We start from the raw sequence: 21,769 nt of genomic DNA, 5'->3' as shown, positions 1-21,769 counted from the left end.
TGGTTGGTCACTGCTCTCTGCCTTTAGCATGTAACACATACTGACTTTTCATGGACTGTTGACATAGACAGGCCTGTAACACTGACTTTATTTCCGGACTTGGTCGGTGATGCAGTATGAAAATGATGTTATTTTATTTGAGTGAGGTCGACCAGATGGATTGTTATACGTTGAGAAAGCTAGCACTGCATTAGTCTTATTCTAAATTGAAGCAGCTAACTCACTGAACACTTTTGTCATCATCATCATCATCATCATCATCATTTTTCCGCTGTATTTCGTGGTACAACTACAAACCAACTACCAATGTGAGCGATGCAGTGGCCTAAATTTATATATTTAGATTATTTATGAAGTTGGATTTTGAGTTCTCTTGGGTATTGTCATAGCTGTGCTTAACCTCCAGCAATTTAGCTGTTTGTTGTAAAGCCCCAGGAGATCAGAGTCCCTCATAAACAGGAAGGAGGAAAAGTAAGAGGGAAGGAAAGAGGACACTGGAACAGAGAGAGAGAGGCAGAAAGACGTAACACAGGAAAAAAGTAGGGAAACAGTCAGAGAAAAGGGATACACAAAACCACATGACCTAACTACTAAAATCCATCTCCAAAGTTAGCAAGAGGACAGTTAGATATTGCTTTTTGGAGATGAGCAGCCAGGCAGACCTAAACTGTGATGTAAAGCCAGGAAACTCGGTGTGAACGTGTTCCTCTGCCATCGTTACGCCTGTCGTGTTTGTATTCACATCTTGTACATCATAGTCAAATGGGAGTCAAATAACAAAGGCTTTCCAATTATGTGTAGCACATTGTGTGCGAGATGGAATATCACAAAGCCATTGTTCCCCTGCTCCTGCTGACCTTACCTTTGAAATGGTTTCACGGCCGCTCCAATTGCCTGCACCATTTGATTTAGCTAAGGGGATTTGACCACCAGCACAGAGATGAGAGGAGGGGAGAAGAGAGCTCTATACAGCCACAAGGAGAAAGAGGAGAGACTCACACCAGAGGAGAGTAAAACAGCTAACCTTGCTCCGTCCTTATGATGATTATACCAGAGTGGCATCTGTTTCATCATTTAAATAAGCGGGTTGATTGCTACACAAGGTTTTATTGCCCTGGCATCATCATAAACCAGTCTGAAGAATCAATAAATGTTGTGGTTGTGTTTCAACTTATTATCACCGTCTAAAAAAACCCATCAAAATAAATCTTCAGTGGGTGTCAGTTTTTAATTAAGTGCCTTCTGTAGAGCTGAGTCAACTCACTTTTAGTTCACTTACATCAAAATGTAAACAAAAAGTTGAATGTATTTGCCGATGAATTTGAATTGAATTTGAATTGATTTGAATTTTAAACAAACATCATCTGCTGAACTGCTTTAATCAGCGCCATCAGACGTTCAGTCCCCCTTTCTATCCCGTCCTGCCCCGTTTGAATATACAGAGATCAATGCTTCTGCGACTCCTGAGACTTTTCTCTCCTCACCCCCTGCTTGACTGGAGCCATCTTGTTTAGAGTGATGGCTCACTCACACAGGTTCACGGCTGCTATTGTAAAATCACCCAGCGTTTAATTGAAACAAATGACTATAATAATAGAACATTATCCCTGCAGGCACCCAGCCATGACAGCTTTAATTAGAGGCGCGTTCAAGACTGATCCTTCAAAAGCACAGCCGCCGTGCAACACGATGGTAAACACGCCTTTAGGTGGGGAGCCAACCCCGGGCCTCACAGCCCTCAAAGCTACTTCTCATTCACCCTGAGGGCAGAGCACTAACTACTCTGTTCCTCAAAGAGCCTTCGGGCCTCCTCCCCTCTCTCCCCCTCCTCCCTCTCTCCCTCTCTCTCTCTCCTCTCTCCCTTCATCCATGTCTTCGGTTTATCAAGCTTATATACACCCAGGAGGGTCATTTACACAAGCTGAGGAGAATTAATAAGAGAGTGGATTTATGAATCATACGCTACTTAAGTATGAAAGCAAAGGCAAAACGCTGCTTTTGCCTTCTAGTGACATCAGACAGATGCTTAGTAAGGAGATATGATGGGCAGCAGATGCCGGGATGTTGGAGAAAAAGAAACACAAGTGGTTTAAGAATTTGTTGAAGCTTTAATTGGATGTGTTATTAAAAGTAGTCAAGACGACTTATAAAATGTTATTCAACAAGACAAGAAGACTTTGATTTAAATGTAATGTGATGATATGATCCAGGTGTACTACCAGCCAACTGTATTTAGCAACACACCATTAAAATCTCATTTCACTTATTAGCTTGGCAGTCGCTCCATGTTGCCAAAACAAGACACTTTAAGGTCACTTTTAATCGTTGCAATTACATGCGAGTCAAAGGGAAAAAATATTTAAAAAATGCTTGCTCTTGCACCTCCTGCGCTGAACTGCGATCAAGTAATTAATCTGGCAGAAAAGCAGCAATACCTCACAAACTAGCAGCATAAGGAAATAATTACGAGTTTCCAACACAAACTTTAAAAGGGAGAAGAAGAAATTCATTCCGTGAACATCTCAAGGAGCCACACTGTTGAAATGGACTTTGCCACTATATCTCTCAAAACCAAGCAGAGTCCATGCCAACACATTTGATAGTTTCATAAAATGTAGGAATTACTTTTTAAGTTGAGCCACACAGATAAACGATAAAATAAACACACACGCAAAAAAACAAAACAGAAGTGGAGCTATAACAAAAGTAAATGCTAAAAAGGTTATGAAACTTTCAAGATGTTTGTGTGATTATTGTTATTATTGTTATTATTATTATTATTATTATTATTATTATGATTATTATCATTAAATCTAATAGTAGAGCAGGAAGCGTTTGCACAAAGAGGCTGCTGATGGTTGTGACTGACCCTGAACGCCTCTCAGAATGAATCTGTGGCAGCAACAAGGCCGTGGTTGATTTGCAGATAGTAATGTCATGATGTCCCCCTCGGCACCATCCTCCATGTTCCTCATTACTGCTAATGTCAGAACCTCCTTTGCTTTTATTTCCTCTCTCTCTCTCTCTCTCTCCCCTTCTACCCCCCCCTCCCCCCAGTTCTCTCTCTTGTTCCTCCGTCTTTTTTATTCTCTCTCACTGTGTCTTTCTCCCCCTGTCTCGCTTCCTCTCAGCCCGGGCGTGTCTCTGAGCTCACCTCACAAAGCACAGCGTCAGAGAATCAGAGCCTTGCCTGACATGACATGTAGGAGACGGTTGTGAGGAGCGGTAGGGACACAAACTCTTGACAGCAAAAGGCAAGGCTCCTCTGCTCCCACTAATGAGACTCCTGACTGCCGTGTCAAACACACTTTGTGTGTGTGTGTGGGCGTGCCCGCACTCACACAACAAAAAAAATGAACGCAGATGCAGAAATAATGAAAACAAAAACAAGAAAGCGCACACATATGAAAAGTTGGAGCACACACAGTACTGTATGTGCCACACGAGAGGAGGTCATGGCGAGGAGATTTACATGTGTGTAAAATCATCTCGCAGAGAAATTTCACACATGCCTGACAGAAGCCATCTTCACCTTGTTCTCCAGTGTTGAACTATAGCAAATGTTACAGACGGCGGATTACCAAACAAATTAACTCATTGCTATTGCTGCGGTACATGTGATCACACGGTTCACTGCATCACACCTTCACAGCTTGAGGTACAGTTTGCAGAAGACTCATTTTCACCAAAAAAGAAGCAGATCACTGCTGGTTTTCACCCAGATTTAATGTCCCCACACATCCACATTGTGCTTCCTACTGCAAGTCAACACTGATCACTAAAGCATTTTTTTTTTAAATAAAAAGACATCTTAGAAAATAATTCTGGTTGATGATAAAATTGGAAGAAAACACAAAGAAGCCACTGGTTTGCTGCTAAGAGTCTTTCTCAGCAAAAAAATGATTAAATCACAGTTTTGAACTTCAAATCATATTTTGTATTAATATCATTATTGTTTCAATATTCATCTGTTTTTTAATGATCAAAACAGACATCAAATTTTACCTAATAGAAAACAAAGAGCCCTAAATCCTGTAAATGCTATGAAAATTAAGACACATCAAAGACATACTCAAGCTTACTTTGAGTCTTTGTTGAGATTTTGACCCAATTTCAAGTCTGATGTTGAATGTAAACTGTGACAACCTTCTAGTAATTTCTGGAGACATTTCTTCCTACTTGGCACCATCGAGGATGAACACTGCCCTTGAATTTCGCCTGTAGTCTGCGCCTCTTGGTGCTGGATTACAGTAACACAGCACACTATGTTACATGAACACAAGTGTTTTAATCACCCTGACTCAAGCCTTGTGCACATTAGCAGACAGTGTGGCAGTGTTGTGTTGAACTGGTGGCTGGTGGCACAGCAGGGGAGACGTCCCTGAGTGAGATGACATGGGACAGCTCTCCACCGCCACCAGGGCAGAATATTCCTGGCGGTGAAAGCAGAATGAGCTGATGGATGGTTGAGATAGGCCACAGTGCAATATGGACACGATTTCATGGCATGATAAATCTCAGCAGGGGCCCGTGGCTAAGTGTAATATGAAATCCCTTATCTATGTATCTGCTTCATAACACCGGCTATCTGCTGCAGCTGAATCTGCCTTTGTTTCTTTAGCTTCTGTTCTTTGCTTGAATGCCTCTGTTGATCACATCTGCAGTATGGAGGAGGACGATGACAACAACATGTGTGCGATAACACATCTTTTACTCAGTTGTTTTTGAAATACAATGTGATGAATTATCTAAATTGAAAATTGTCACTATAGAGATCCTCTTCCATTACCTTTGGATCACACTGATAAGCAGCGTTATTAAAAGAGATTTTTGCATAGCACTCCATACTGTAGAAGCCGACCCCGTGTTTGTACAAAACAAGTTTAAATTACAACTGCAATATAAATGAAATGCAATTTGTCTCACAGAGCTGATCTTTTAAAAGTTCGGTGCGTGTGTTATCTAACACCATCTCTTTAGAATATCTGATTAAAAAGAAAGAAATTAAGTCGGCACCTTATCCTCTGATTAGCTTAATCCGATAGGTTAATTGACTTTATCGTATGGGGAGAAAATAGATGAGCTGCCATTCCAGCCTGCAATAAATATCCCTCTGAAATGATGAAATTGGAAAATAACCTATATTTCTTTTAAGATATTTCTTAATATACAACTACAGTTTCATATCACATTGCCAGAGAAATAAGGCACTTTCTCCCAGGAGATGAGAAAAGAATTGAATTTTTCCTTATCGGTCATCTATTTTTCCACAGAATGCTATTACTTGCTGCCTGCCGTTGCTAAGCAACAGGAAATATTAATAGGACCTTTTATTAGCTAGGCTTTACCAGTGGAGTACTAAAATGAGGAAGTGGAAAACATGAATGTGTTACATAAATCTCTGAACCTTTCAGGGTTTGCACAAGTCTCTGTTTGTCCAGTGATTTATGGCTGTGATGGTTCATTTATGGGAGAGGGAGGTGTGAAATGCCAAATGGAACATTAGCCTTAGGGACAATTTGAAAATAAATAATCACAAAAAAAAGTGAGAAAAGGGAAGCAGTTTAAGGTACAGTCCTATTTTTCCCCTGCAGATTTCAAGAGGCCATCAAACAAGAAAGTGATATTTTTGTTCTGCTGGAGGCATTGATCATTCAAAATCATCCACGCCTGAATCAACATTGGAATAACTAATACAAGTCCCATTCTATCACTGGGCTTGTTGAACTGTGGTGAAATGCGACAGACATTCCATCATTTTCCGCAGACGCTCTAATCCCTTTAAAAAATGACTGAAAATGAAGGTCTTTCAAAGGAGAAATAGGTTTTTCTTCATTTGAATGAAAAGTATAGAATAAGGCAAAGCCTCAAAGAGCAGAAAGTCTTTAAAGGAAAAGGTAAGACAAATTTAAAGTCCATATTGGAAAAAGTCTAAACACATTTAATTACAATACTTCTGAAAAGTCACTTGATAACAGTCCAGGTGACATACAGTGCTATTCATTTTTCAGTCTCAGAATTAGCAGACCAAGATTTTCTCTATAAATGCATCCCCTTATCTCTAATCCACCTTCTTCTCTGTTCCATGTTTATACAAAAACCAGCAGGTGTACAGTATGCGATAATACGTTTGCTGAGACCCTCCATCAGAGGGAGAACACATTAAAACACACCTCTGCTCTCTTATCATTAATTCATCCCAGCTTGTCTGTGACAAGTTCAGTTGACATTGCAGCTCATATTTCATTCACACAGGCTTGGAGAGCGAGCACCTGCCAGGAGCACTTAATACCTCGTGAGTAAAAGTAAAAGAAAGAAAAGAAAACACAGGCATCCGCCCAACTTAACATGACAATCAGGGTGGGATTAACGCTTGATAATTAACCTCAACAACTGGAGATAAAGAGCTTGTGGAGAAATTCTTACATTTAAATGTTGCTAACAAAAGAAATTAGAGTATGAATTTGAATATGAATACAGCCGGCAGATCTTTAGGGTGCCACAACCCTCATTACAAACGAACTGACCCTCATTCAGGCGGATTCACGTCTTGTATTCTGGAAAATAACAAATGAGATAATACCTGGGAGTTTGACGGAGCTAAGGCTGCGTCTGCATATAGCTCTTTCTGCTTATACATACCCGTAACGCATAACATCCCCTGGCTGATTATACATTCATCATCTGTTACATATTCAAAACATCACACTCGAGCCAGTTTGATGATGGCTAATATTGCATGCATCATTGAGGAACATGAAAAAAAGCCTAATCAAAGATAATTTATTCCAGTTGCAGGAACAGGTCAGAAATTTGAGGAGCATTTTAAATATACCATAATTGAATATAGAGCCTTTCTCTTCAAATAGATCGCAGACGTACATGTACTTGTTACATCACAGGTGTGAAGCTCATGTAAATATATCTAGCCAGTCAATAATAAAATAGTTTTGCTTTAGGCATGTTTTGGTGTAAATAAAGACAGAGGAGACAACGACGAGGCAACTTCACTTGTGAGTCTAGAAATTATTCACTCGCAGCAGCAGAGATGTCGTTCCGGGCTGTATTGATACGATCTATGCAACCTGAGCATGGCTATTAAATGTCTAATGTGTTTTGGAACTTGTAGATGCTATGACAGTGGGGGCATTAACTGAGAGAGGCAGAGAGGGAGAGACAGAGAGACAGACAGACAGAGAGAGAGAGAGAGAGAGAGGCCCTGCCAAGTGCATCAGAGCATCAGAGAAAAGAGCTCTCTGAAAGATATCAGGTTTGGCCAGGAGGGGCTTCAGACTGCAACATAATAAGCATCAGCAAAAAAAAAAAGAACCATATGAATTGAAAATGGCCTCTTTACAAAATTAGGGGAGTCCAGTGAATTACGTCTTTCAGGTTTGGAGCGTCAGGAGAGGAGAAAAGAACCTAAAAAGTCACCACCTGGTTGGACAGGACGGTTAGCGTCCATTAACTCCTCTCGTTACTGTTTATGATTTATCTTTAAAGTATTAGACTGGCAATATGGAAATATAGTTTTGTTATTGTCAACAAAATCCCACGAACCAAATCCAACAATGAATTGATCCTACTGACAAGTAGGTCTGCAACTAACAATTCCTTTCATTATTGATTAATCTGCAGATTATCTTATCTAGTTGATTAATGGTTTGGTTTATAAAATGTCAGAAAATGGTGAAAAATGATGAAAATGTCCAACAACAATCCAGAACCCACAGATAATAAATGTATTATTGTAGCGGACAAAAAAAACTGGCAAATATTCATATTAAGAAGTTGGAACCAGTGACTTTTAGGCACTTTTGCGTAAAAAAATACTTTAACAACCGATTATCCGATTCATTTTCTGTTGATGACTATTTGACTCAGCTCTACTAACAGTGTCTGTGTAGCCAAAGCATGATATGCTTACTCCTCTGTACCACAGACCTTCATTACCGTAAGCATGGGCACATTCACCATCCTGCTGCTGTAAATACTCACTAGCAAACCAAATGAGTATTAATCCGTAGCTGAAAATAGTCCTCAACAAATTCAATATTTACTCCTGTTTGACTTACGTTTGCTAAAAACTACAGCTACATAAACTACATGTTTGTGATCAGTTTGTTTATTTACGTCTTCAGTAGGGAACAAACAGACTTGGAAAGGAAAGTCAGAAAGTATTTAAGACAGACTAATGCATTGTTGGTTTTGGTCTTTTCATGGGACACATAGATAAGAAGAAAAAGAGAAATACACCAGTCTTTCGTCTTTAGTTTGCATGTAAGTGAAAATCTTGATGGTTGTCATTGGTCCGGACGATCCACACCTACAATCCACTGTTGTATCCACATAAAGATCTAAAGCTAAGCACTATTCAGTCGTACAGTTCACAAAAGAAACACACTAACAGCTCCCTCAATACGATCAACTGCTGCTGTGATACTGCTCTACTCTAAATCCTTTCCGTTATATAATCGCCCTATTTATTTTATGTTTATATTGTTGCACCTGCAATGGAGTACTTTCAAACGTCCTGATACTTGAATCACGTAGGCACACATTTAAAAAGCAGAAGCTCTCAGCCTTTTGTTGAGACAGAATAACCTTATTTCACTCAACTGAATTATCTCTAAAATATCTAATAATGAAATCCAGGAGGTACAGAAAACTGGAGGTATATGCTCATTTTGAATAAGAGTTACCTCTTTCCTCTTTGCAATTTCTTCTTGCTTTCCCTCCCCACAATGCCCTCTCTCTCTCTCTCTCTCTCTCTCTCTCTCCCTCTCTCCATCCTCACCCTCCCCTCTTCATCCAACTCTATTGCACTCTTTTCATTGCCCAGCTCACGTATTGAATCTGCCTGATGAAAACAGATCTCACTGCAGCACCACAATAGAATGGCTGATGCAGGAAAGATGAACCCTAATGGATTTTTTTTTTTCAATGTGCTCAAGATTGAATATAAGGCCTGACCTCCAGATGTAGTGGATCCATTTCAACAGCAGAGATATTGTTTATAGTGAGGACACAGGAACACATAGACACACACATACAGTACAACGTCAACAGCAAAACCTCTTTCTATCTACATGTAGCACTCAAACACTGTGTTTCAGATTTGAAACAGTCTAAAATTAGAATTAACCCTTGTTATTTATCTATCCATGTCAGGTGAGGTATTCATTATGATAGCATCTCATGTTTGAACTGCAGAGTTTGCTTAATTACTCTGCTCAACCGTCTGTGTCAAGGTGAGGCACCAATTTAATAGACACTCCATTCTCAGCACAAATGAACCTCTGCTACGGTTTGGTAGTTTCGCCCAGGCAGGCTATTTGATTTAGAAATTTCTGAGTTTGCTTTATATGCTGCTTTTCGCAGTGAAGTTGAAGCAGAAGCCCTGAAAAGACCTCCTATATGTTCAAGGAGTTTCTCTCAGAGCCAGTTAGAAACATCAAAGAAAAAAACATTAAAGATCACTGATCACCCGGTTATTCTACATTTGCTGTCATTTCTTTTGGCTTTTTCTTGATTTATTTGCTTCTAAATTACCTTGAATACAAACTTAATTTGGACGATATATCACATTTAAAATATGTGTTGCACTTATCTTTGTTTCTCCACATTCAAAACCAAAACACCCCTTTAAACCACGGCTAAAGGCACAGCTATCAGAACAGGAATCACCAGCAATTACCAGCATTTGTAGTATATGTGTTTTGATTATATGTTCATCGTGTGTCCTTTCAAACATTTCAAATCTCATGCATTTTTATCACATAACTTGCAGTATTCAATCTATTAAACCACCGAGTGTGGCCCTCTGTAGCAGTAACAAATATCCTGACTGCCGAGAGAGAGACCGGCCAATCAACCACTGTCTCCACAGTAAAGGTCATGACCAAAATGTGAAATGAATATGAAGATAAATGACACATGAATCCAATACCTAGGGGGAATATTCCAACATTATATATAATATATAGTATGTTTATATTTCAGATCTTTATCAAGTCGTCTTTTTGGCTTTGTGCTGACTGTTGTTTATCCTTATCTCCTCTGTTTACGATAAACATTATAATACATCATGCTTGACCTTGATATGAATCTGTATGTATTTGATGTATACTGTATATATACATACAACATACACAAAAGGTGCTGCTGACTTGTCATTTCTGATGATGCCGCAGACAGAAAAATAACAATATAAAACCTAAACTTTATTATGAACTGCATACAATCTATTATATTACCAGAAAGGCACAGCTGTAGAGTGAAGCTTCCTGTTTATGATATCTTGAAAAAGCCAACACCACTTTGAACACCACACTCATTTACTCAGCTTCGATTTGTCTTGCCTTTATGTATGCTATAAGAGAGACTGCTAACCAGAAAGATTTTGCTTATAGCAGCCTATAGTCTACATTATGTTTCACACATAAGCTGTACATATATCATTTGTTGTGATAGAAACCTGCTCCATTTCCTGCCGTTCTCATGAATGCAATTATGGTTTGGAGATGCTAATTTGTGGAAGAGCAGTTCTGTGTGGAGCTGAGGGGGTAATCAGCGCGTATTCATGTTTGAAGGCTTGACAGATTGACCGATGCACGCTGTCAAGGTAGATATGATGCTGATGGATTTACCCACAATCCTTTTCTCCATGCATCACAGCTGACATGGCAACCGCTGAACAATCATTCAGTTCCCCCACTTCATGTCTTGAAAATTGCATTTACCTCATAAGGCTGTAATCTGTTTTTATATTAGGAAGCTCTTTTAAATGGCTTTTTTGTAATATCCAAAAAAGCTTCATTTTCAGACACATTTGAAAGTCATGTGCTCCATCATCTTTTCTGTCCCTAAATTGAGACTTTGTATCTGCCTCAGTGTATGATATCTGTTCAGTGTTTGTTTGTGTGGACAGGGTTAATATTTTGCCCTCATGTCCTCCTTGGTATCTCAGATACAAAAAAAAAGTACTTCTTCAAAGTCCTACAGTTTTGTTATGAGCCAGTAGAGTTGAAATCACACCCCAAACTAAAAGGGTTTGGTTTAAGTCCAACCCTCTTTCCTCTGAGGCACCAAATAATTTTCACTGTAATTAGAAGCTTAAATTGTTCCAAACATATGTAACCATTACTGAAAATAATCTCTGACTCATTAAACGTCAGCTTTCTGGTGTTACGGGGCTCCCATAAAATGGTTCAGTCCACGTAGAGCTACTCACCGAGGGCATTTGGCTGGAGACGAGGTGGCTGTCCTGCGCCAGCATGTTAGACATCATGAGTGTGGGCAGCTCTGGGTAAGAATAGGGGTTGATGAGCCCATTGTGTGGCAGCGAGTGGCAGAGGTAGCCTGTAGAGTCGTGCTCCATCAGGTGAAGAAGAGGAGGCTCGGGGTGGTTGGGTGGAGTGATGGGGGGGATCTCGTAGTCCTCGTCCCCGGCTCCATTTCCACTGCCCGTGCCACCACCTCCGCCTCCTCCCCCGCCGCCACCAGTCTGACCTGTGTAGCTCTGAGGGAGAGACACAGAGAGAAAAAAAGTGAGAAAACGAAGGTTTCAGGAAGTAGCAAAGTCATAACTGATTTCTATATGACACGATTCCATATGGGCTCCAGATGTGCACATTCAGTTTACGATAATAGAGTTACGACATAGAGAGGAATTATTTCAGGCGCCAAGGGTTCCAAAAGTCCTGCTCATTTCCTGCATAGGCCATGTTGGGAAACTGGAGCACTTCCAAGGTTTGGATGGGTATAAAACATAAAAGATGAGCAACTGTGTTACAAAATATCTATAAAAAGTCAAAGGTACAAGCCTGTGTACATAAAACATATGGACAAAAGTCAACTACAGCTGAGTGCATTTCATCAAGAAACATCCAACCACCAAACTTAAAATTCAGCTGCAGTTTAGGGTTAGGGTTAGAAGTCTTTCTGGGGTCCTGTAGATAGAAATACAGACACACAATAAGAAAGTACAGACACATTAAGATATGAAAAACAATCAGGTACGCTAGGCAGATACACAAATGAGAAGATGAAGTAGTAACAGACTTTGCAGTACAATTAAACTTAAAAACCACATTGTGGCAACTATGGTGCGAGTTTTGCTCCCAGATGCAACACCAAAGCACTCTCAATTTGCTGCAGCTTTAATTCACGCCTCTAATTGGCTTCTTCTCCATTGCGATGACAGCTGAGGTTCATGGGTATTATTCTATTATTCTTGACATAATTAAAACTAACAACGTTCTATGTTGTGGAACATGGAGGATATTGTTAGGGCCGCAACTAATGATTATTTTCATGACAGATTATTTTCATGATTCATTGATTAATCGTTAAGTCAATGTTAATATGCTCATCACAATTTCCCAGAGCCCAAATTGACGTCTTCAAATTGCTTATTTTGTCCAACCAGCAGTCTAAAACTCATTTATCATTCATTTACTCATCATTCATTTACTATCATAAATGACAAACAAAAGCAGCTGATCCTCACACATAAGAAGCTGGACCGTCATTTTTGCTTGAAAAATAATCAAAAGAAAAGTATTTTGATAATCGATTAATCCTGAAACGATGAATCGAATATCAAAATAGTTTTCTTTTGATCGACTAATCGATTAATCAACTAATCATTGCAGCTCTCGATATTGTTAAAAGAACATTTTAAAATGGGAATTAACAGTGGCAAAAAAAATTTACCTCACAGGTGTCTGGTAAATATGTAAAATAGGACACATCCAAACAGTTCCACTCAGCAGTTTAACCACAACTCTACATTAGTGCAAAGTTACAGTATCCGTGGCAACAGTACACGTTGCCGTTGCTACTTGCTAACATGTAAGCTAACTGTCGCGTCAAGAGAAGGACATGTTCTTCGCCTTCCCAATGTGCATTTTATGTGTATCTGGACACTTTGTCGTTAACTATTGCTGACCACAGCAATATTAGATTGCAGGTAACCATAGCAACAGTACTTCTCCTTTGTGCTTCATTACCAGTTGCCCTTTAACGTTGGTACTGACCTTACCATGAGTTAAACTGACAGCTAACAAAAAAAATGGACAACTGTTATAAGACTGTTTGGTGTCCCTCCTCCATTGTTTTCATATATCAGGATTCCTTGTTGTGTATCATCACTAGTAAAAAAGAAAACATAATGCTAAATTGAAATCTGACGCCCTGTGGTTCTCAATTTCTTGGTGAGGACTCCAGGATAAACATTTATTTGGCAGACTACCCCTTGCTGACAGCTCTACTTACTAACATTTGGTTGATCAGAGACAAAATTAATGCAGAATTCAGTCCACTGATCACTACATTACTACATCACTACACTAAATCTACAGCTGTGGTCCATCAAAGAGCTAATTCATTGAAAACTTCTGTGTAAAGTAGCCTGCACAACATTTAAGAATGATGTCAATATAACCTTAAAAGTGCATTGGAAGCATTGGTAACATTGCAAAAACAGAAGAAATAGAATTTATTTAATATATAAATATCATTATTATAATTCAATCTCCTGCCTTTTTACAAAAAAGCTTTTGTAAAGTGTTTAAATTCTGATCTGTCATTTTGTTAGAATAGGTGTAATTTAGTTTCAGATGTTGAACATTTTGGAACAAAAAATTCAATGCTCAGCGATCAGTAATAAAGAAGACCAACAGCCACTGCATTTGTGTGCTGTCGCGCTAACACAGTAAGTCCAATCAGATCAGAGTTCTGCACAGAGCAAGAAGAAAAGAAAAATAGCAGGGAAATTCAACGGGGAATGAAAAGCAATTTTGTCTGAGACGATCCAACTTGACTCCCATTGTAATGACTGAGTCAAATTAATCATCACAAATAATATTCTGGTGTCAGCCATTCAAGGGTTTTTTAATAGAATTCTTATGATTCATGTCTAGCAGTATACATCAAACAGTCAGTTCTGCAACATTTCTGAAATCAATTCAATATCATCTTTGTGTAGGCTGTCATCCTCGGCAGCAGAGTGGTCATTTATCTCTCAAACAGATACTTTTAGAAAATAAGGGGCATGGAGAGATGGAAGAAAGGAGAGAGGATACAGGGCACATTTTTTTCCTTCTTTCTCTCCACCCTGTTTTAGTATAAAGGTGAGTGTAATGACCCATTCTGTAATTCTGTGACCATATAAATTACAGGTTTGTTATGATATATAACTGAAAAGGTTGACTTCCGAATGACAAATGAGCATTTTTCCTCCAAATAAAAACAAAAAAAGCCAGTTTTACCGTAAACAACCCTCAATCATTAACAGAAAATATTAACAATGTAGATTTTGTTGTCTAATGTTGGTGTTTGTTCACTAGAAGTGATAGCAGCTTTAAATCCTTGTGTTTTTGTGATTCTGGGCTGGGTCAAGCCTTTCCCCCCCATTTGGATCATAGATTGTGCCTTTAAGTAGATAGTAACGGACAATGTTCTTTTCTTTAATAGCTTTCAGCAGGATTAAAATGTATCTAATGTCTTTTAAAGGAATACCAATCTAAGGCAGTAAGCACAAAGCCAGATGAGAGGAATTTCATTAAGTTGAAATACCTAAAACACTAAAACACCCATCTTTAATTTGACCACAAAAAAGGACGTTAGCGATGTTTTACTGTGAAGCAAGAATGTAGACACAGACTCAGCGTTTAAGGCACACTTTCATCTTCCTACATGTGACGCCAAATGAGGAGAAATGAAGAGAAAAAGAAGTGCGATTGCCTCAATTTGATTTGCTTTGTCCTGACATAGCCTGCAAGCCAGTAGATATTAATTTTCTGGACTGTCCTTTGAAGACAGATGTTTTTGTAAACCTTTGGGGATAATGTTATTGTTTGGTCTAATGGACAAGAAAACGAACATTTCCTGAGATTCAATTTCCCTCATAATTGTTGGAAGGAAACTAAATTGTCTGCTGTAAACATTGGAGCCATTGTGTGAAGTGAGTCCCTCTGAGCCCCGCGTCGCCGTCATCTTTTCACTGTGCCTCACTACGACTGTGGGTGACCACTGTGTGTAATCTAAAGACCGGCGCGCTTAGTCATCATCTAGCGTGTTCATCAACCTTTTGTTTTCTCACTGTATAAATATATATCCACGCTACAGGAACATTTTCCTGGTCCCGTCCTGTTGATTGTGCAAAAGGGACGAGGACTGAGGATGTGTCATGTGTTAGATTGCTGTGAGGGCTCATCCAGTGCCCTTGATGATAAAATGTAAATACCAAGGACGTTCCCAGTTGGATTGTGGCAAGATAAATTATTCATATGCCTATATTCAGAATGAGCTTGCATGTACAGGACCACATGTACGCTCTGGCTAATGTATACTCTTTTCTCCTTTAAAAGTAAAATCTAAACAAAGGCAATGTATTTGATGGATCGTACCGACCAGCGTGTGTCCTAGTATGGAATTGGCTTTCCAAACAAAAGCCTCCTCTTATTTTTTTTTCTTTCCCTATGAGGTGCTCGTCATTGGTTTACTTTCAATAGTCAGGAGCACACTGCTACCAAAAGCTGCACTACACAGATTTCTATTTTCTCACTGAAACATCCTTTATTTTCCTCCTCTGATCAATACCGCACACTATAGGGAACCTTATTTCCAATACACAGTATGCTCAGTCTGCACAGCGAGCCAACACAATCTGTAACGTTTTAATTAAGAGACAGATCTCTCGACTGTAAGTGTTACATACCAGCACACCTTTCATTTGAGAGAAACAGATGAATAGACAGTTGGTCTGGGACTGAGAGAGAAAATAACATTGATTGGGGAGCTTTCCAGCTTGTCTTTTTATTTGGCACAGATCTCTCCCTCCCTCTGTAACACTGTCTGAGTCTTCAAGGCCTTCTGGAGATGATATTGACTGTGGCTAATGGCTCATTATCTGTACATTCTTCTTCTTATTAGATTAGTGTTGCAATGCCTGCAGAAATCTGGATTTGGGACAATTAATATAAAATGTATATCAATTCTGTAAAATGATTCACTGTCAAATATAATTCATATGTACAATAAAAGAGCTGCATGCCTTTTAGCATTTAAAACACGACATGATGTTGGCATAATGTTGCATTTATAGAGCTGATTAATAGGCAACCATTTTGATAATTGATTAATCTAAACTAATGTGAGGATTTGCTGCTATTCTGTGTTATATTTTTGGACTGTTGTTTGGACAAAACTAGACATTTTTACAGTCACCTTGCACTCTCGTGAATTAGCATTCTTTCCACTATTTTCTTTGACATTCAATTAATCAGGAAAATAATTAGCAGATTACTCCTTAATAATAATCCTTAGTTGCAGCCCTAGTTGTATTATTTGCTGGTTTGTTAGCATATTACCTCAAAAGAAACATCATTATTTTAACAGGTGGCCCACACACTGTGAACATTTCCTCTTAAAAACAATCACGCCAGACATCAAGTCACACGAGTGTAATTGCATAATTATACTCGGGCCAGTTGCCTGTGTCCCACACAGACACAGAGTTTGGAGTCCTCTCAAGTTAGCGTTTGCTTCGGGGAGAGGGCGGGACCGACAGCTCGGAGACAGACGATGACAGATCTGCCTTACCACTAATGTGCACTTATCTGCCTATTGGTGAGCTTTGTCACAGTGTTGATTTATGCTTAAAATCCCCCCACACGCTACCACTTCCATCACCTCCGACACTCTTCGTTCCAACACCTTCCCCGTACCCGCCGTGCAGAGCTCTGCGCGCGGAGACAAAGTCGGGCCCCGTTATCTCTCCTTTCCACGCAGTCTGGGTTGCAAGGAAGAACAGTGGATTTATCTTTGGGAAGATTTTGAGAGCGTCATCTATTCTCATTCACACTGCCATCGCTCTCCCAAAGGAAGATTATACTGTATATTTATGAATGATCCTGTTTGCTAGTGTGCACAGTGCTCTTGTTTTAATGTAACACAGCAGAGGCAAATAGCTGTTGTCGGGCTACAAAGATCACGTACTTTGAAAAGCTTTATCTGAATGGCACGAGCTGATCTGCTATTTCTGTTTATTGGGCTGTTTGTTTTTGATACTCCTCTTTCTCTTTTTCCCCTTTCCTCTTCTCTCTCTTTATCCCTCCATCGCTCTCAGTCAACTCAGGCTTAATTAAAGCCATAGCTGTTCTTCTGCTACAATATCATGTCAGGGGGTATCAACACACCACAAAGCCTTCTCTGGCAGAGCCCAAAGAGAGGGAGGGGGAGAGAGAGGGCCAAAGATCTGGTTACAGCCACCCTACACCTCCACTCTCCTCTTCCTCTCTTGGCTGGCCCAACACCAGCCTGGCCTGTCCCTCACAGAGCCCAAACAGTTCTGGTCCCCTGGACCCTGATCACCCCCCCCCCCCCCCTCCAGGCCCATCCCCCTGTCATCTCATCTCTCTCTAAAACAGCCAGGCTGCATTATTTATCTGTCACTATGTTAATGTTTGGAAATCTTGAAAGGGGCTGTGGGGATGGGGATGCTAAACAACCGTGTACTTGGTTTCTGTCCGGTGAATGAACATGACGGGAGGGTGGGAGAGAGAGAGAGATTGGGAGGCAGCAAAAGGGGTGAGACAGGGAAAAAAATAATGCCAAAAGCACGCTCTTTCTAGGAAATAAAATCCAGCTACTATCTCTTCAACCCTGGCTTCTTACTTATCATTATAGGAGGGAAAATATGGAGGGAATGGTGAGAATAATTAAAGCGAGTACCAACTGTCCACTGTCCAGAGATGCAGATGGCCCCGTTCACCCCAGATACTGACTTGATTACTAACTAACCTCCCATTGACTAAAACCAGCTTTTCTAATTGCATATATTGTCCCCCTTTTTCTTTTATGTTTCCTTCCCTTCTTTTCCCTCGTGTATCCTGTTCCCAGTGCTCGTCTCACTTGTCAGTCAAGGTCAAGAGGTCATCCTCATCTGATCGCGTGTCAGAGCAGATTAGAATCAGAGCTTTTGTGCCATGTCATATTTCATTATGCATTTGACTCATCTCACAGGTCAAGGGGTCAGTGTGATTTGATTGGATGACAGAAATGATATAATTTGTGTTTAACCCTAGGCTGTATGAGGCTCTGAGTGGCGTACTAATGCATTTTGCAAAGACGGGGCAGGCCCTCTCCACAAGCGACTAATTTGAAGTGGCACACCGCAGAGTTGAAGGAGAGCCAGAGCTATTGCACAACATGCCGAGGTTATAAGGGAGGCTTTATCAAATAATAAACACAACCTCCCTTGTGCCTCTGTTTCTTTCTGTCTCTCGCACACTTTCTTTTCACTCTGCAAACTGATGCCCAGACATTAGCTGCCTCCTGCGCCTAACATGTTACTTTCCCCCTCCTTTTTTCTTTCTTTATCAATTTGATTCACTGATGTGAATGTGTCACTGACCCTCTTCTCTCTTGTTCCTCTCGTCCTCTCTGCATCTCCGTCTCTTCCTCTCTGTCTAATAACGCTTGATATTGGCGAGAGAGGAGACTAATGGAGAAGTGCTGTCAGCAACAACAACCACATCATTATTGCTGAACATTCAACTGGAACACAAACAACATTTAAATAGCTCCCAAATGACTATAGAATAGAACAGAATAGATGTGTAACAGCAGCAAAAGAATCAACTAAGTTATTATTATGAAGAGGAATAACAACAGGTTTTATTGTTTGATAAATAAACATGAATTTATATCTCCCTCTGCTGATTTGCATCATGTGCACAAGAAAGAGTTAAGGACCTTGCATTAGTACAGATATGCAGATGCCAGAGTGTCAGAGAAAACTCAACTGTCTCCACTAATGGGGTCGGAAAACAAACCATGGGTGCACAAGATTGCTCAGGTTTCCCAATAGTCATCTAGAGGGATTGTGATGCCGATGTTGATACTGCTGTGGGTGACGGGGGAGGAGGAGAGAGGAGGGTGGACGGAGTAGAAAGAGGAGAGGAAGGAGCAGAAAATAAGGGGGGAGGGGGAAGAGATGAATCCAACATTTCAAATGAGGACCGTAATCAAACTTATTGCCTGACAGGGTGAATCTACGATTACAATGTTACGTTGGCAGACATGTAGTATTATTTCCAGAGTCCACTCTGTCTCTTCCTGTTCTGAGCAGCCATGTCTCCTGGAGAGGGAAGCCTTTTTAACTTTGCTCATTGCCACACTGCTGTCTGTTCTACGAGGCTTAACAACAGCCACTGCTATTGCTGAGTTATGACCACACAGAAGCCGCCCAGAGACTCCACAAGGCCAAAAAACAGCCAAACTGCTTTTTAATTTTTCAGCTTCAGCTATCTACTTTTCTACGCTCACTGTCAAAATCATTATTAGCATGTGGACAATGGTGCTACAATGTCTGAATGACAAAACTAATTATTGTTATAAGAGCAAGTAGATGGACAAAAAAAAAACAGCACAATAAAGGGTTGGAGGATCAGTACCGACTGACTCTAACAATGTTGAAAATCACAAAGGGAGCGCTGATGGCGCAGTCATCCAAACAAACGTGCATTATTCTGAGAATTGTTAGGATCCTGTCACCCACAAATAACTCTGCTATACACCAGGAGAAGGGGGGTGAAAAGTGCATGTGGTTGATGAGTGTGCGTTTGTGTGCCCGTGTGTGTGTGTCATTTAATCGGTAAGACAAATGTGTGTCTGCATACATTGTAATAGTACGAATTTAATGTAATAGCTCTTCAATGCTTTAGTGAAAATGTTGTAGGTATCCTTGATTTTTTTTTTTTTCAACAAATACTTACTGTTAGAGACTGCCTGCTCTGCGTGTGTGTGTTGTTAGTGTATTCTTAAGTGTCTCCCCTCCCTGGTTCAGAGTCAATGAGGCTGTGTATCGGAGGCTGGCACAGCTGGTGGGAGCAGGAGTCTAACATCTGGACCCTCGTACTCTTGGTGCCATTGTTAATAAGAGGCTGGTGGGGAGTGGAGGGGAGTGGAGGAGACAGCTCTCCAGTGTCAATGAACCTCCCTGTCTCTCACTAGAGCTCAGCACTGCAGCTCATACTTGATGCATCACAAAAGTGTCCACGAAAGGACCTCCAGCACTGCAGCAAATTCACGACTAACATTTCAGTGTTAAATCCAAACAGGAACAGCTTAATAGACCTGATTTTTGTAGTTTTTAGCCACAGTAGCAACGTGCCTCTAGGGATGGCAATGTCGGTTGGTTGGTCTGTCCACCACTTTAGTCCACACTGAAATAGCTGATAACTATTGGATGGATTGCTATGAAATTGAAATCAGACTGATTTTGGTGATTTTCTGACTTTTTCACGAGCACTAACATGACATTTTGTTTTTTAGTGAGATGTCTCCACAACTATTAGATAGATTGCCTTGAAATTTGGTTCAGTCATTCATATCACCCCTCAGGATTAATTGTAATAACTTTTCATTTGCTGCCAACATCCAGTCAACATTTCAGTTTGTTAGCAATTAGCAAATGTGATGACTATGGTGAACATGCTAAACATCAGTATGTTAGCATTGGCTTTGTGAGCATGGTAGCATGCTGACATTAGCAGTCTCACAGAGCTGCTAGCATTGCTACATCCTGACTCTTGCTAAGTCAACTACAAACAGCAGCTAGGTGTTGTTAGGCACAGAGCAGTTTCCTGTGATCATCTTCATCTTCTGGCTCTGTATTGTCTTACAGGGTTAACTCCACCTGTGTTGCACAACAAGAGGCTAAAACTGACACACAAAATAATAATAATAATAATAATAATAATAATAGAATATAAAAGCTGCCTGCCTCAGGCTTTGTACCGATATATTTGCTGTGCTCTGCTTAACCAGTTTAATAAGAAAAATTATATTACCTCATTTCAACTTTTTTTCAGAGCTGAGGAAATAAGTCAGCATGGATCGATGTCTGCTTAGGGCTTTTTTCATACCTTGAAAATACTGCATCAATAATTAACCAAGTATTTTTGCTAATGAATCTTGGTTCAATGGACCATTTTCTTCTCTAATAACTCATAGCATTTTGTTTCACAGGAATGAGGGCAAACCAGTTTGAGGCAAACTTTGTACATTTTATTTCTGAAAGAGACAGAAAATCTCTGTGGTTATAGTCTGGCATGTGATCTAGCACAAGAGTGAGCGTTTGGTCTTGCATCATTCTATCCAATGGGGTGAAAGGCCTACACAAACACATTAAGGTTGCCATTAGTTTCATCTGATCACCTGGGGCAACAGGGGGATGGACAGCTTGGCAGAGCGAGGGCTTTACACAAATATACAGCTGTGCATTTATATGCGGTGCCATGTCAGATGAGTATTTCAAACAGAGGGCAAGAGAGAGGAGGTGGAGGGTGGGGTGGGGGGTTTCCAAATGACTGTAAAAAGGCCACGGGGAGAGAGCTTTCCATCTTTCTGCTGCCATGACAAATATGCCTGCACATCTTTTTGCATTGTCTCCGCTCCCTGCTTCGTCAGCGAACAGCTATAGAAATATTTTGGCAGGCTGCTCTTTGTTTTCATTTTCACAAAAGATGTAGTGAGGGAGTGAGAGACAGAGAGAGAGAGAGAGAGAGACAGAGAGACAGAGAGAGACAGAGAGAGAGACAGAGAGAGAGAGAGAGAGAGAGAGAGAGACAGAGAGACAGAGAGAGAGACAGAGATAGAGAGAGAGAGACAGAGAGAGACAGAGAGAGAGACAGAGAGAGAGAGAGAGAGAGAGAGAGAGAGAGAGAGAGAGAGAGAGAGAGAGAAGGGAGGCAGGTGG

The 21,769-nt window shown here is 40.3% G+C and overlaps 1 protein-coding gene across 1 annotated transcript in view; it reads right to left on the bottom strand.

Moving 5' to 3' along the window:
* tox2 (TOX high mobility group box family member 2) overlaps positions 1-21,769 on the bottom strand; it is an 88,632-nt gene that overhangs the window by 15,215 nt on the left and 51,648 nt on the right. Inside the window, exon 4 of the mRNA XM_070903261.1 lies at positions 11,234-11,521. Coding sequence (XP_070759362.1) covers positions 11,234-11,521 — 288 coding nt within the window. The remainder of the gene's footprint in view (positions 1-11,233; positions 11,522-21,769) is intronic.

The sequence above is a fragment of the Enoplosus armatus genome, chromosome 3, assembly GCF_043641665.1.
Source record: "Enoplosus armatus isolate fEnoArm2 chromosome 3, fEnoArm2.hap1, whole genome shotgun sequence".
NCBI classification, from domain to species: Eukaryota; Metazoa; Chordata; class Actinopteri; order Centrarchiformes; family Enoplosidae; genus Enoplosus; species Enoplosus armatus.
Note: the sequence above shows the minus strand (reverse complement) of the source record. Positions and strands in the feature narration are given on the sequence as shown.